Genomic DNA, 14,596 nt, shown 5'->3' with positions numbered 1-14,596 from the left:
GACACAAGAAGGAAGGGGAATGCGGTGATTGATCACCTGGGAAAACTGGAGCTCATCCTGGGCTTTTCCTGTGGACAAGGGAAACTATTCATACAGAAGTCCCAAATGATTTTCGCATTGCTAAAAAGGCAAAAACAACCCTGGTATCAAAAACAGCACTGGTGCCGCTCTAAGCTGACTTATGTTCTTCAGGTTTTTAAATTGTCTTTATTTTTAAACAAGTACAACAATCAAATGACACTAAACGAAACAACTATGAGCAAAACTAAATAAAAGTACCTCATACTATTCTAACCACTCTTCCATCCATCCCTCTTAACTTGCACACAAAACAGAAAAAATGGCTTCCACCTTACAGCTCAAAGACGACATTTGTCCCTCAACAGGGAGAAATGCAAGATATTCCACTTAGGCAGAAAAAATAAAGTGCAAAGACACAGAATGGGGGGGGGGGGGGGTTCTAGCTCGACAACAGTATATGTAAAAAAGATCTTGGAGTCCTCGTGGATGGGAAGGTGAACATGAGCCAACAATGTGATGCGGCAGCTTTAAAAGCCAATGGGATTTTGGCCTGCATAAATAGGAGTATAGTGTCTATATAGAGGAAAGTCATGCTTCCCCTCTATTTTGCCTTGGTCAGACAATGCCAGGCAAGGAAATTGGCATCCTACCTTTTGGTAGAAGCATTGGCAACAGTAATCCACGCAACAGTCACCACGAGGTTGAACTATTGCAACGCCTTATATGCCGGCCTTCCGAAGTTAACAACCCAGAAGATTCGGATGGTCCAAAATGCAGCGGCCAGGCTGCTAGTGAGATCATCTATAAGATCCCATATCACACCAATTCTGCAACAACTGCATTGGGCTACCAATAGAACATCGGATCTCTTACAAGATACTGATCCTGACATTTAGAGCTCAAAATGGCCAAGGACCTTTATATCTTAGGGACCGCCTCATTCCTTTTCTCCATCAGTGGTCACCTCGATCCAAATAGTCACTGTTGAATGCTTTTATACTGTATGTTTTTATATTGTGTAAATGCTATTTTAGATTGTAAGTCGCTCGGAGCACCTTGGTGGAGAGCAACTAATTAAGAAATAAAGTGAAGTGAAGCCAATTATGGGCACCACAATTGAAGGGAGATGTTGACAAGCTGGAATGTGTCCATAGAAGGATGACTAAACTGATCAAGGGTCTGGAGAACAAGCTGTATGAGGAGAGGCTTAAAGAACTGGACATGTTTAGCCTGCAGAAGAGAAGGCTGAGAGGAGACATGAGGGCCATTTATAAATATGTGAGGGGAAGTCATAGGGAGGAGGAAACAAGCTTGTTCCTGCCCTTGAGACTAGGACACAGAACAGTGGCTTCAAACTACTGGAAAGGAGATTCCATCTGAACATTAAGAAGAACTTTCTAACTGTGAGAGCTGTTCAGCAGTGGGCCTCTGCCCTGGAGTGAGTGGAGGCTCCTTTGGAGGCTTTTAAGCAGAGGCTGGATGGCCATCTGTCAGAGGTGCTTTGAATGTGATTTTCCTGTTTCTTGACAGGGGGTTGGACTGGATTGCCCACAGTCTCTTCCAACTCTAGGATTCTATAATTCTATGAAACAACTTTGAGCAAGACTAGCTAAACAAAATTACCCCAAAATATTCTTACCACTCATCCATCCATCCCTCTTAACCTGCACACAAAATGGAAAAATAAGTTGTAAGGCTTTCACCTTACAACTCAAGGATTTTTGTTCAAGGAAAACCGACATACGTTGAAGTGAACTGCGAAGTTGTGCGATGCTTGTATTTCCACAATAGTGGAAAACTGAGGAGATCCCATAAACAGAAAATTGTGTTTTTGTTCAAGTTGTACGGGCAGACTGAAAAATTTAATCCAGGAGAATATAAGCAAGACTAGCAACTGTTTTGACATATTTTGAGAGACAAATGAAGCAGATCTTCAGTTATAGTGTTTAAAGAAAAATAGAAATCATGTTAAGTAGAAGTTAACTTATCCAATTTAACAATTATAAAAGTAACATGGATTATAATAGAGGAAGTAGGTCTAGGAGACATCTATACCTTAAGCTGGGACGCTGGAAGCCAATCTGCTTCCCCCTACTCCCCCTCCCCTCCTAGTTTGGTTTATGCAGTTTCTCAAGTCGCTCCTGACATGAATTTTTTAAAAAATCTTTATTCTCAGCCCATCCTCTCTCGGAATCGGGAAAGCTCTGCTATTTTGTGGCCTCATCTTACCTTCACTGGAGTGGTGCCACTGGTGCTCCTGAGCAGTGGAAGTGGACATTCTGCCACTTGCCATCACGGCGGTGCCAGACGCGGGTCTCTTCAGACTGGCATGTGCGAGGACGGCCCTGCCCATCAATATACTGTGTCAGGCGGATGTAGGCAATGCAGGCGGCGTCTTCCCCAATTACATGCACATGAGGGTTCAGGATAGTTGTGTGGATGGGCTTGTTGTTCTTAGATAACACTGGATTGACAGAAGCAAGAAAGTAGAGTGAGTTCTGGAAGAAAAGCTGGTTCGAATGAAGTGGAAAGTTATGAGTGCAGAATGGGATAAGCAACTGTAGTAGTGATGGGGAGGGAACCATTTATTGCCTTTGGGATTCTCTCTCCATGAAAAACATCTTATTAATATAACTATAGGTAAACAAATGTTCTTCTGCATGGCTCTAAGTCGTCGGTTGTCCTTTTGGCAGTTAAAGCAGCCATTTTAAGGAGGAGAAGGAGGGAAATGTTTGATGAAAGTAGTATGGGGGTTTGGGTGCCGTCCCTTATAAAATACTAGCATTGGACAGTAATCTTTCCAAAGTGAAAAAATCAAAGAAATGAAAGATATGAATATACAGAATGTAAGACAGTGTCTCTCTTTGTGTGTCCATGCTCTAGTTTTCAACATACAGAATGTTGAGTAGTGTGCTTGTTGTGTGCCTTGAAGTAATTTCTGACATAATGGTGTTCCTCAGTTAGCCATTAGAGCCTCTGGTGATGCAATGGGTTGTGCCAGCAGGCCTGATGACTGACAGGTCAGAGGTTCAAATCAGGGGAGAGCGTAGATGAGCTCCCTCTGTCAGCTGCAGCTCCCCATGCAGGGACATGAGAGAAGCCTCCCACAGGATTGTAAAACATCAAACATCCAGGTGTCCCCTGGGCAACCTCCTTGCAGACAGCCAATTCTCTTACACCAGAAGCGACTTGCAGTTTCTCAGTTGTTCCTGACATAAAAAAGAGTAAACAATCCTATAGATTTTCTGGGACTGCGTGTGTATGATTTGCCCAAGGTCACCCAGTGCCAAGACACAAGTGTGTGCTTTCTACCTACGCAACCATGAAGCCAACAGGAAATTGAAAGTCACCTGGGAAGATCAAGAGCTTGAACATTGTTTCCATCCTAAATATCTCGGTGTCACCTTGGATCGAACACTAGCATATAGGAAACACTGCTTGAACACCAAGCACAAAATAACTGCACATAATCACATTCTATGGAAACTTACTGGCACCTGGGGTGCAGAACCAAAATTAGTAAGAACATCAGCCCTGGCCTTGTCTTACTCAACTGCCGAGTATGCCTGCCCTGTTTGGCATAGATCTGCCCATGCAAAGCAGGTGGACATAGCATTGAATGAAACATACAGAATAATCACAGGATGTCTTAAACCTACACCTGTTGATAAACTCTACAGGCTAGCTGGCATTGCCACCCCCACCCCCCCACCCCCAATGTGCGATGGGAAGTTGCTGCTAACTGTGAGAGAAATAAGGTTGAACACTGTGAAACACCCACTACATGGCTCCCAGCCTCCTCCCAGTAGACTCCAATCAAGGAAAAGCTTTATAAGAACTACCTCTTCTCTTGATGTCCCCCCAGGAACAGCAAGGGTATCTCTCTGAGCAGCTAAACCAGGAAATCCGAACTGGATGGCCCCCACGAGGGTCTCCCTCCAGGGGCAAACCAAGAATGGGCAACTTGGAAGTCCCCGAACAGACTCAGAAGTGGAGTAGGCAGACCAAAAGACAACCTAGCAAAATGGCACTACCAAAAAGAATCCCACACCTTGTGTGACTGTGGAGGAGAACAGACAACTCTGCATGCCTCATGTACAGAGAAGAATTGTTGGAGGCTGCCATTGCGGTTGCCCGTTTTTGGTCAAAATATACTTAGCTGCTTGCGCTCCTTCTATTTTTATCAGTTTTATACTAATTTATGCAATGCTTTTGATATGAAATAAATAAATAAACTCAGTGGTTTTTCCATGGCCAAGTGGAGAATTGAACCCCCTGAGTCATTGTCCAATACTCAAGTCACTACACCATGCTGTCTTTCTTTAGTAATGGAAGTATTCCAATACTGGATGTACATACAACTAATTCTTATTACCTTTGAGGGGTTTTTATTATGATATACTCCGTATTTTTTGGATAACAGAGTATGTTCAGAGTATGTAGAGATGGTTCCAGATGTGCATCGGCTGGCAAGAGCCTGTCACATTGAAGTCCTCTAGACAGGACCTTTCTGCCTCAGCTAAAGCCTCCCTAGGGAGACAGTGGCAATTCCAGAGAAGACATAAGTTGTCTCCTGTCTCCCACAGCCAATAAATATGTTGGCAAGGTTGTGCAGAAGAACCAGAAAGTGATCATCTTAAGCACCAGATGTTGCTTCTCATGAAAGTTGGCTTTTGTGTAAAGAGAATTGGGGTGCTGCTCATTAACAAAAGGGCTTTCCCCCTTCCCATCTCTTACAGGACAAGATGTACTCACAGTTTTCAAAGTAAAATCTGTGGAAGTCCATTCCTTCAACAAGGTTGCCCAGCGCTTCAGGTTCAAATGATGTTAGGCCTGGATCACAGATTTTTCTATACAGGCAAAAAACACAGATGGAGATATGAGGGATCTTTCTGAAGGGGTGAAGGAGATCTATTCTCCTTGGTCACTGCTCTCTGCTGGCCTCCTCTCACTTTGATGGTGCATTGTTCAAGGGGACGTTCAGGTAAACCAGTCAGGTGAACCTACCAGGGGGCCCTTCCTGTGAAGCTGAGGAGGCATGAAGACCCCCTATTTCTTTCTTCCCAGCTTCTCTTGGCCTTCCCACCCTTTATGCACCTCCCCTTTCTCACAAAATCAGTGAGATGTTGAATTTTGCCACTATTTCTGTGTAAACCGCTTTGAGTCCCTCCAGGGGTGAGAAAAGCGGTATATAAATATTGTAAATAATAAATAATAAATAAATATTCAGAGGGACCTTCAGGTATATTTGCCAGGTGAGCCAATCAGGGAGACCTTCAGGTGAAGCTGAGGAGACATGGAACAGCCAATCCTTCTTCCTATCTTCTAACTGTTGCCTTCTCACCCTTTGTGTGCCTCGTCCTCCTCTCACTTTGGTGGTGAGTTGTTCAGGGAGATCTTCAGGTAAATTCATCAGGAGAATCTATCAGGGGTTCTTTCCTGTGAAGCTGAGGAGGTATGGAAACCTTCTCTTTCTTTCTCCCCAGCATCTCCCTTGCATTTCTACTCTTTGCTTGTGTCCTCCTCCTCTCACTTGGGAGGTAGGATGTTCAGGGGGACCTTCAGGCAAACCAATCAGGTGAACCTATCAGGGGTCCCTTCAGATGATGTCTGTAAGGGTTTTGTTTTGAAGGTGGATCTATAAGGAGAGACTTGTGCTTTCTCTTCTGCTAGCCCCAAGAAATCTGAGGTATTATTTTTCACAATAGAGATGTATCAAGAAGAAACAATATCAATCTAACAGAGAAGTGAGTGACCAGTATGACCCAACAATCTGCTGAGATGTATCACTTCAAGATAAAGATTGAGGATGTCAAAATGCTGGAGTTGAGTTGCTATTTTATCAGGAGGATTGTGATTCGGGAACTTGATGGGGAGGTCTTTTGACTCTATATTTTTTCTTATTGCTAGTTGACACAATTCACTAAGGCAGTGTTTCTTAGCCTTCCTAATGCCATGCCCCCTTAATCCAGTTCCTCATGTGGTGACTCCCAAACATAACATTATTTTTCTTGCTACTTTATATCTGTAATTTTGCTAGTGTTATAAATATGCCCAAATTTGAGTCCAGGTGGGGTTGGGAAGGGGGTTGATTTTTGTCATTTGGGAGTTGTAGTTGTTGCGATTTATAGTTCACCTACAATCAAAGAGCATTCTGAACTCCACCAACAATGGAGTTGAACCAAACTTGGCACACATTACCAACAGAAAATACTGGAAGGATTTGGTGGGCACTGACCTTGAGTTTTGGAGTTGTAGTTCACCTACATCTAGAGAGTACTGTGGACTCACAACAATGATGGATTGAGAGCAATTTTGGCATGAATCCTCAATATGCCCAAATATGAACACTGGTGGATTTTGGGGAAAATAGACCTTGACATTTGGGAGTTGTAGTTGATGGGATTTATAGTTAACCTACAATCAAAGAGCATTCTGAACCCCACCAATGATAGAATTGGACCAAACTTCCCACACAGAACCCCCATGCCTTGAAGGGAGTCGCTGGCCTATGCCTCCCTCCAGCCTCGCACACTCTCCCTTGCCCACATATGCGCACCATACTGCCTTGTGCCAAACACGTCTGCTCTTCCCACTTGGAGTCTCAGAAACAGCCTTTTCTTGGCTGAGACGTCAGCCAATCACAATGGAAAAGGGCTTTTCGTGGGAGGATTCGCTGTCTGTTTCCAAAAAGGAAGAGAAGGACAAAAGAAGTCAGTCTTCTCTGCCAAAGGGGTTCCTAAGACCATCAAAAATATATGTTTTCTTTTGGTCTTTGGTGACCCCTCTGAAACCACATCACGACCCCCAAGTTGAGAAACACTGCACTAAGGACAATACTAATTTTGGATGACAAGCCTAGGTAAATAATTGCAAATTACACTTGCTAATAGCATCTTACCAGCACAATCCCAATCACCATTTTTCCAGATCAAGAGCAATGCTGTCACATATCTTTCCTATTGTTATGACATAATATCAATCATATCTACAGCATATTGTAGATATGCAACATCACTGGCTTAAAGCAACATCACTGGCTTAAAGCAAGTAGCATAGTGACCTGATTTGTCTTCTCCTGACAAAAGGCATTACAAGCATCAATCAATGGGATTACATGAAATATTTGGTTTGGAGCCAAGTATTTCAATGAGATCTCATGTACAGCCTACTCACGCATAGGCCTCGAAGTCCCCATTATTCACAGCTTCTATCAGCTGCTCTGTGATCTTGATGATTTCTTGCTTGCGTGCTGCAGATGGAGCCACGAGAAGGAGGCGGAAAAAGAGAGAGAAAAAGAGAGGCGGAATAAGACACAGTTGGTGAACCATGTGCCCTAAAGCCTTTGTAGAAAATAAAATGCTTTGATTATCCTTGCATTTCCCACTCTTCAGCAAGAGTTTGTTAAATAGGTGCATGATAATCGAGTGTTCTGCTTGGAGTTTTGGACCATCATGGATTTTGATTCTATGTAATGATATAGGAATTGCCGAGGTATTGCTGCATACTGTAATATTCTGCTGTTAGCCCTAGCTCCTGACAAAAACATGCAAATATGAGTAGATCAATAAGCATTGCTTTGGCAAGAAAAGGCAAAAAGACTCTTCAAGCAGTTATGGTGGCCACACGACCAGGAAGTGTCTATGGACACATTTCCAAGCTTGGCTTGGAAATGGAGAAGAGCACCTCCCCCAGAGCTGGAGATAAGTGCCGCTTCCAGAGCTGGAAATGAAAGGAGAAGCCTTTGCCTTTGCCTTTGTCTCTTGTATTTCATTGTAACAAGGCACTGAATGTTTGCCTGTGTCTGTTTATATGCTGTAATCTGCTCTGAGTCTCCTCGAGGAGGGCGGAATATAAATAAAGTATCATTATTGTTGTTGTTTTTAGGATTTAAAATCCATCAAACTGTTTTTCCAAGCTCACACTTTACAAAGCCAAAAAGTCAGAAGCTTTCATCAGATTCATATCTAATTCTCCACACACTTCAAGCACACCTCCCCCAGAGCCAGGCATGAGCACCACCTCCAGAGTCAGAAATGAAAGGAGAAGTCTTTGCCTTTGTCTGTGTATTTGTGTCTCATTATATTTCATTGCAACAAGGCATTGAATGTTTGCCTGTGTCTGTTTATATGCTGTAATCCACTCTGAGTCCCCTCAGGGAGGGCAGAATATAAATAAAGTATAATTATTATTGTTGTTGTTTTTAAGATTTATAATCCATCAAAGTGTTTTTCCAAGCTCACACTTTACGAAGCCAAAAAGCCAGAAGCTTTCACCAGACTCATATCTGATTCTCCACACGCTACAAGCACACTCCAGAGAAAAGGCACAGCTTCCCTTCTGTCCTGGGGCTGCCCATTGCTTCCCCAGATGATGTGTCCTGAATCACTCCATACGTCTGTGGCCAACATGCCAAGAAGATCTGAGAAGATACATGAATTTGCAAGTGACCCAGTTAGAGCAAACACGATGAATAATGCAGCACTCAAGTGGCAGACATGGCGTCAGCATCCTTGGCAAGGTCATCTCCTTTGGAAACTTATGCCCTGATTGGGTTTGGAGAATCCATTTCATACCTACTGTACCCTGGATAGATCCAATCCCCCATCAAGAGGCCTCTTTACCAACAGGGTTTGGATCCCAACATTATAGGAATCTGAGATTATCAGAAACCATTGGATGATCAAAAAGGCTGGAGAGCCTCAAACATGGCTGGTAAATTGGGAAGTTCCATTTAATATTAGTTGAGATGAGAGTCCAAGGGATACAAAATCAAGAGAAATTGGGTTAGTCCATCCTCTGTACTTGAGGAAAGAGTTACACACGGTTCCGTGTATAACGGAGACCTGGTTGGATGAGGGGGGGGGGGGGTTCAATCTCTCCCAGCTTTGCCCACCAGGCTACTCCGTACAGCACCAATTGAGGCCTAGTAAAGCTGACTCATGCATTTTCACGGAAGCTTTGGCAGCTGAGAGACAACAAGCAAACTCTTCAAACAAGCAAGAAGGCAAGCAAAGGGGCAATATTAACCAGGATCCCATAGTACCCCAGAGCACAGCTACTAAAAGTAACTATCCAACTTGAATGCAGTTCAGTAGTCATTACAAATGGACTGAAAATTTTAGTTTTGTAGCAGCATGTCTGGGATTGCAAAGGGAAAAGGGGAGAGGTAACTGACAATAATAGGCTGCTTCTCTTTTAGTAACTTCACAACCACTCTTTCCCTTGGTTTCTATGTCTCTGTATCTCATGTGAGGTGTGAGTGTAAAGTGAGGCTCCTTCCCTGTAATACCTCATCCTATTTTGTCCATGTAAGGAACTTGGAAAAATAGGATACAATTCTATGTATATTTATTTGGAGCCCCCGGGGCTGCTGAGGGTTAAACCACTGAGCTGCTGAACTTGCTGACTGAAAGGTCGGTGATTCGAATTGGGGAGCAGGGTGAACTTCCACTATTAGCGGTAAGGTAACAGTGGTCCATGCAGTCATGCCGGCCACATGACCTTGGAGATGTCTATGGACAACGCCAGCTCTTTGGCTTAGAAATGGAGATGAGCACAATCCCTAGAGTCAGACACGACTAGACTTAATGTCAAGGGGAAACCTTTACTTTACCTATCCACCTACTATCTGGCTGTTTTGTGGCATTCAGCACTCTCTCACTGAGAGTGCTCCATGCAGTAATGCCGGCCACATGACCTTGGAGATGTCTACAGACAACACCAGCTCTTCAGCTTAGAAATGGAGATGAGCACAATTCCCAGAGTCGGACACAACTAGACTTAATGTCAAGGGAAAACCTTTACCATCTGGTTGCTTTGTGGCATTCATCACTCTCTCACTGAGAGTGCTCCATGCAGTAATGCTGGCCACATGACCTTGGAGATGTCTATAGACAACGCCAGCTCTTCGGTTAGAAATGGAGATGAGCACCAATCCCCAGAGTCAGTCACGTCAGGGGAAAACCTTTAACAAAGTCCACTTAATACAATGGGACTTGCATCTAAGTAAACATGCACAAGACTGCTGTACGAAAGAGTCGGAGAGTGCTGGCCTTTACCTAGCCTACTTATAGATAAAAGTACAGTTAGAGCTTGTGAAGAATTAACTTCATCATATTTGGTCTTGGAAAAAGCAGTGACCAGTGAAGAAAGGCACTCTTCTGACTTTACATAGCTGCCTTTTTCTTTTAGAAGATGAAAAGGAAAGAAATGAAAGCTCTTTCTCTAGCCTTTTGGGAAAGCCAGTCCTTACCTGTGAGCTTCCCTGCTGGCATGCTTCCTTCCACTTTGAACTAAGTCCTGCTCTAGCACTCTTTGCAAGGCATCTCAGTTCATCCTCGCCAGTGTCTCCCTTCCGCTGTAAATGTGCCAAACTGTCATCCATCTCTGTAAACGAACACCACTACAAGGGACTCCCACTTTCTCAGCAAGGGAAAGGTAGCTCAGGGCAGAGAGAGAGATACTATGACCTTATGATTCCTCATCCTGTAAAGCAGTGGTTCTCAACCTTTCTAATGCTGTGACCCCTTAATACAGTTCCTCATGTTGTGGTGAACCCCAACCATAAAATTATTTTTGTTGCTACTTCAAAACCCTTCTCACCCCAGTGGCATATAAATGTCGTAAATAAATAGATGAACTTTAGGAACAGAATAGATTATCAAGTTGTGTCGTACTGCTAATGCACACTGCTAGCCCGCATACCTATTACCCTCGTGGGATTAATGGATTAGGATGTAAAACCATGCAGCAACACTGTTAGGCACTCGGTTATTCGACATCTACAATGTAGGCAAGAGCATCGGGTTTGAACAAGTGGGGCTCAATTGCAATCCACCCGAGAACAGGCTACTCACGATCTGAAGGCAGAGGGTTTGTGATGAGTGGAAGTGGGAAAAGCGGGGTGAGAGCAGGCTGTGGCCCCCCAGCTTCTGGGGCTCCAGAGCCCCTTTTCACCAAGCTTAGGACATCGGACAAGTTGGTAGCTGGTGTAAAACAGATGAAAGAAGGCAGAGAGAGACTAGTAACAGAACAACAAAACTGTGGAGGGGATTAGAAACACAGGGAGAAAAGGGGCGCAGGCCAAGGAAGGGGACTGAGAAAACCAAAAGTCAATCTCTCACTGATGAACCAACAATTGTGCATCGTCTCAAAAGTCCTTGTGAATCGAAAGGTGAGACATGCTTTAATTAAAATAAGTAAAGTTCTATATTATACTAGTGTAAGAGAGATCTTTGGTTGGACTGGAATGAGCATTCTTCTCAGAATGAACAATGACGGTCGGGTAACATTCTGAAACCTTTCTCTTCTTTTTGTTTCTTCCAGTGCCCACCCATGCCTAGGAAGTTTGGGAAAAGTAGCTGAAATAGATTCATGTGGCTTAAAATGTAATACAATATAATATATATGTAATATAATATAATAATAAAAATAATACAATATAAAAGTTATATATTCAATGTTACATGTAATATTACTAATAATATTACAGTATAGTGCTATAGTACAATATAGTAATATAAAAGACTAATATTGTGCTGTGCAGATAATATATTGTATACAAATATAATATCGATAATAATATTATAATGTAATACTATAATAATAATAATGCAATATAATAGTTATATATTTCATATTGCATGTAATATTACTAATAATATTACAGTATAGTGGTATAGTACAATATAGTAATATATAATACTAATATTGTGCTGTGCTGATAATATATTGTATACACATATAATATTGATAATAATATTATAATGTAAAACAATATAATAATACAATATAATAATTATATATTTCATATTACTTGTAATATTACTAATAAGTGGTGTAGTAAATATGGGAATGTATTGTACTAATATTGTACTATGCTATTAATATAATATATTAGGTTGTTGTAGGTTTTTCGGGCTATATGGCCATGTTCTAGAAGCATTCTCTCCTGACGTTTCGCCTTAGAGGTTGTGAGGTCTCAACAGATGCAGGCAAAACGTCAGGAGAGAATGCTTCTAGAACATGGCCATATAGCCCAAAAAACCTACAACAACCCAGTGATTTCAGCCATTAAAGCCTTTGACAATACAATATAATATATTGTATTTATTTACATATAATTTGTAAGCCACTCTGAGTCCCCTTCAGGTTGAAAAGGGCAGCATATAAATGTCATAAATAAATTTAAAAAACCATAGAAAAGTTCCTGAGGCCATGTTTGGATGATTTTCTATGCAACATTCTCACTATATTAATCTTTCTTGAGGGGATGACAATGGAAGATCATCTCCTCAAGTTGCCCAAACATCCAAAGGTTTCAATACCAGGCTGGCAATTGCAAAGATGAACCTCAGTGAACCCCAAATTACTCACTTTGGGGAGGAAAAATGCTGGCAATGTTGGAAGGAAAGCATGGATTGGGGACTGAGGACTTTGGTTCTTCACTCTCTGGTGTCCCAGAACCCTTTTTCATCATGCCTAATACATCAGAGAATTTGGCAGCTGGGGTCAGACAAATGAGAGAAGAGAAATATATGAAAAAGAAAAGAAATGGCAAAAAGGAAATGAGGAAAGGCTAAAAGAATGAATCAGTGCGAGACATGGAGCTGCGGTGAACATGGGTTAAACTCTAGTGCCAGCTGAAGGTTGCCAGTTTGAATCCACAAGACAGGGTGAGCTTCCATCTGTCAGCTCCAGCTTCCCTTGTGGGGACATGAGAGAAGCCTCCCACAGGATGGTAAAACATCCAGGCGTTCCCTGGACAATGTTCCTGCAGACGGCCAATTTTCTCACACCAGAAGCGACTTGCAGTTTCTCAAGTTGCTCCTGACATGAAAAAAGTGCAAGGCGTAGGAAACAATGGGTAAAAATCTGGGCCTCTTTTGATAGATTATATCCTAGTTTGCAACTGAAATAAATGCTTACGTTTTGAAACTGAGTGGATATAAAATTAGCAATAAGGAAAAGAGATAATGTATCAGGATAATTTAGGGGCAACAGGGCATGATTTCCCTTTTTTTGAAGTACAGCTGAAGCATCTTCTGCAGAGTCAGTCCACTGTAAACACTACACAACAGATTCGTGTAAATGCCTAGATGGTGTTCAGAAACATTTAAGTGTTGCAAATTTTTAGGGCCTCTAACACTCAATGAAGGGGATCCCATTTAGGATTGGGAGCCTCAATTTAAGAAGCAGTGGTCTAGAGCAGTCTTTCAACATGCCAAACATGGACAAGTCAAATAACAAAATATTAGCAAATCCAATATGCTGAGGATTAAAGTTACAGAGCTTTTGGGTTGTTGTGTAAGCTTTTTGGGCTGTATGGCCATGTTCTAGAAACATTCTCTCCTGACCTCGCAACCTCTAGGGATGCCTGCCATAGGTGCAGATGAAATGTCAGGAGAGAATGCTTCTGGAACATGATCATACAACCCAAAACTTACAACAACCTAGTGATTCCAGCCATGACAGCCTTCAACATTATAGAGCTTTTATTTGAAATACCGGGACTATGGCGGAGCTAGCTGGGAGTCAGCTGCATTAAGATCACTACTGACCAAAAGGTCATGCGTTCGAAGTCAGCCCAGGTCGGACTGAGCTTCCGACTAATTTGTATAGCTTGCTGTCAGCCTTTGCAGCCCGAAAGACAGTTGCATCTATCAAGTAGGAAATTTGGGTACCGCTTATGCGGGGAGGCTAATTTACAATGCCATAAAAATCTCCAGCAAGCATGCAAAGAATGAGAAAGTACTTCATCAGTGTCACCAATGGATGGTGAAGCGACAACTCCCCTGGTGGCCAGAAAACCCTCATGAACAAGCTGGAATGTTTAATAACCTCTGTGTGTCTGTCTATATATGTTGTGTGTCTATGGCATCGAATGTTTGCCATGTATATGTACGTTGTAATCCACCCCTAATCCCCTGCAGGGTGAGAAGGGCGGAATATAAATACTGTAAATAAATAAATAAATACATTCCTCTAAATTAGGGACAACAATTGGGATTATCTGCCTCCATAGACTAATTTGTCTTTCTTAATCTGTAGTTATGTATCAATCAAAGGAGTTAGACTTCTCTGGATTCTGTATAATATTTGTGGCACTCCACCTAGACGCAAGTGATCCCGATTACTTACACTGGAAAGGAACTGGATTTGCAACCCCTGAGGCTAGACTGAGCAAGGGGCTGCAAGGCTTTGGCTCTTCAGCACTGGGGGCCCCAGAACCCCTTTTCACCATGCCTAATACATCAGACAGTTTGGCAGCTGGGGTGAGAGGAGGGAGAGAAAAGAAACCAAGTAAAACAGGAGGAAAGGCAATGAGATGTAGGGCAGGAGAGGAAGAAATGCTAGAAAATGGAAACAAAAAATGGAATGACAGAATTCCCAGTGTAAAATTGTGCCTCGAGTCAAGGATTAGGAATTTAGAAGTATTAAATAATATCATAAACTTGACACTATTGCCATGGTCTTAAATTCCACTTCCCCAACTTGACGTTAACAACCAGTAGCTGTTTTGAGTGTTGGAAGCCAAAACCCACAAGGAACAGCTTATGAAGCTGGGCCTGTT

General features: G+C 42.4%; 1 protein-coding gene across 10 annotated transcripts in view; it reads right to left on the bottom strand.

Annotated features, from left to right (window-relative positions):
• Positions 1-14,596, bottom strand: part of CAMK2B (calcium/calmodulin dependent protein kinase II beta) — a 240,945-nt gene that overhangs the window by 5,937 nt on the left and 220,412 nt on the right. For 4 of the 10 annotated variants that reach the window (XM_060787518.2, XM_060787520.2, XM_060787521.2 and 1 more), the window contains 6 exons: positions 14,164-14,292; positions 12,400-12,528; positions 10,881-11,009; positions 7,198-7,273; positions 4,777-4,871; positions 2,251-2,485 (listed from right to left, as the gene is read on the bottom strand). In XM_060787518.2, coding sequence (XP_060643501.2) covers positions 2,253-2,485; positions 4,777-4,871; positions 7,198-7,273; positions 10,881-11,009; positions 12,400-12,528; positions 14,164-14,292 — 791 coding nt within the window. In that variant the 3' untranslated portion in view covers positions 2,251-2,252. The remainder of the gene's footprint in view (positions 1-2,250; positions 2,486-4,776; positions 4,872-7,197; positions 7,274-10,880; positions 11,010-12,399; positions 12,529-14,163; positions 14,293-14,596) is intronic. The other 6 variants (XM_060787525.2, XM_060787526.2, XM_060787527.2 and 3 more) reach the window with 2 other exon arrangements.

The sequence above is a fragment of the Anolis sagrei genome, chromosome 7, assembly GCF_037176765.1.
Source record: "Anolis sagrei isolate rAnoSag1 chromosome 7, rAnoSag1.mat, whole genome shotgun sequence".
In the NCBI taxonomy this organism is placed as follows: Eukaryota; Metazoa; Chordata; class Lepidosauria; order Squamata; family Dactyloidae; genus Anolis; species Anolis sagrei.
The sequence above is the reverse complement of the archived record's forward strand: the minus strand, read 5'-3'. Positions and strand labels throughout refer to the sequence as shown.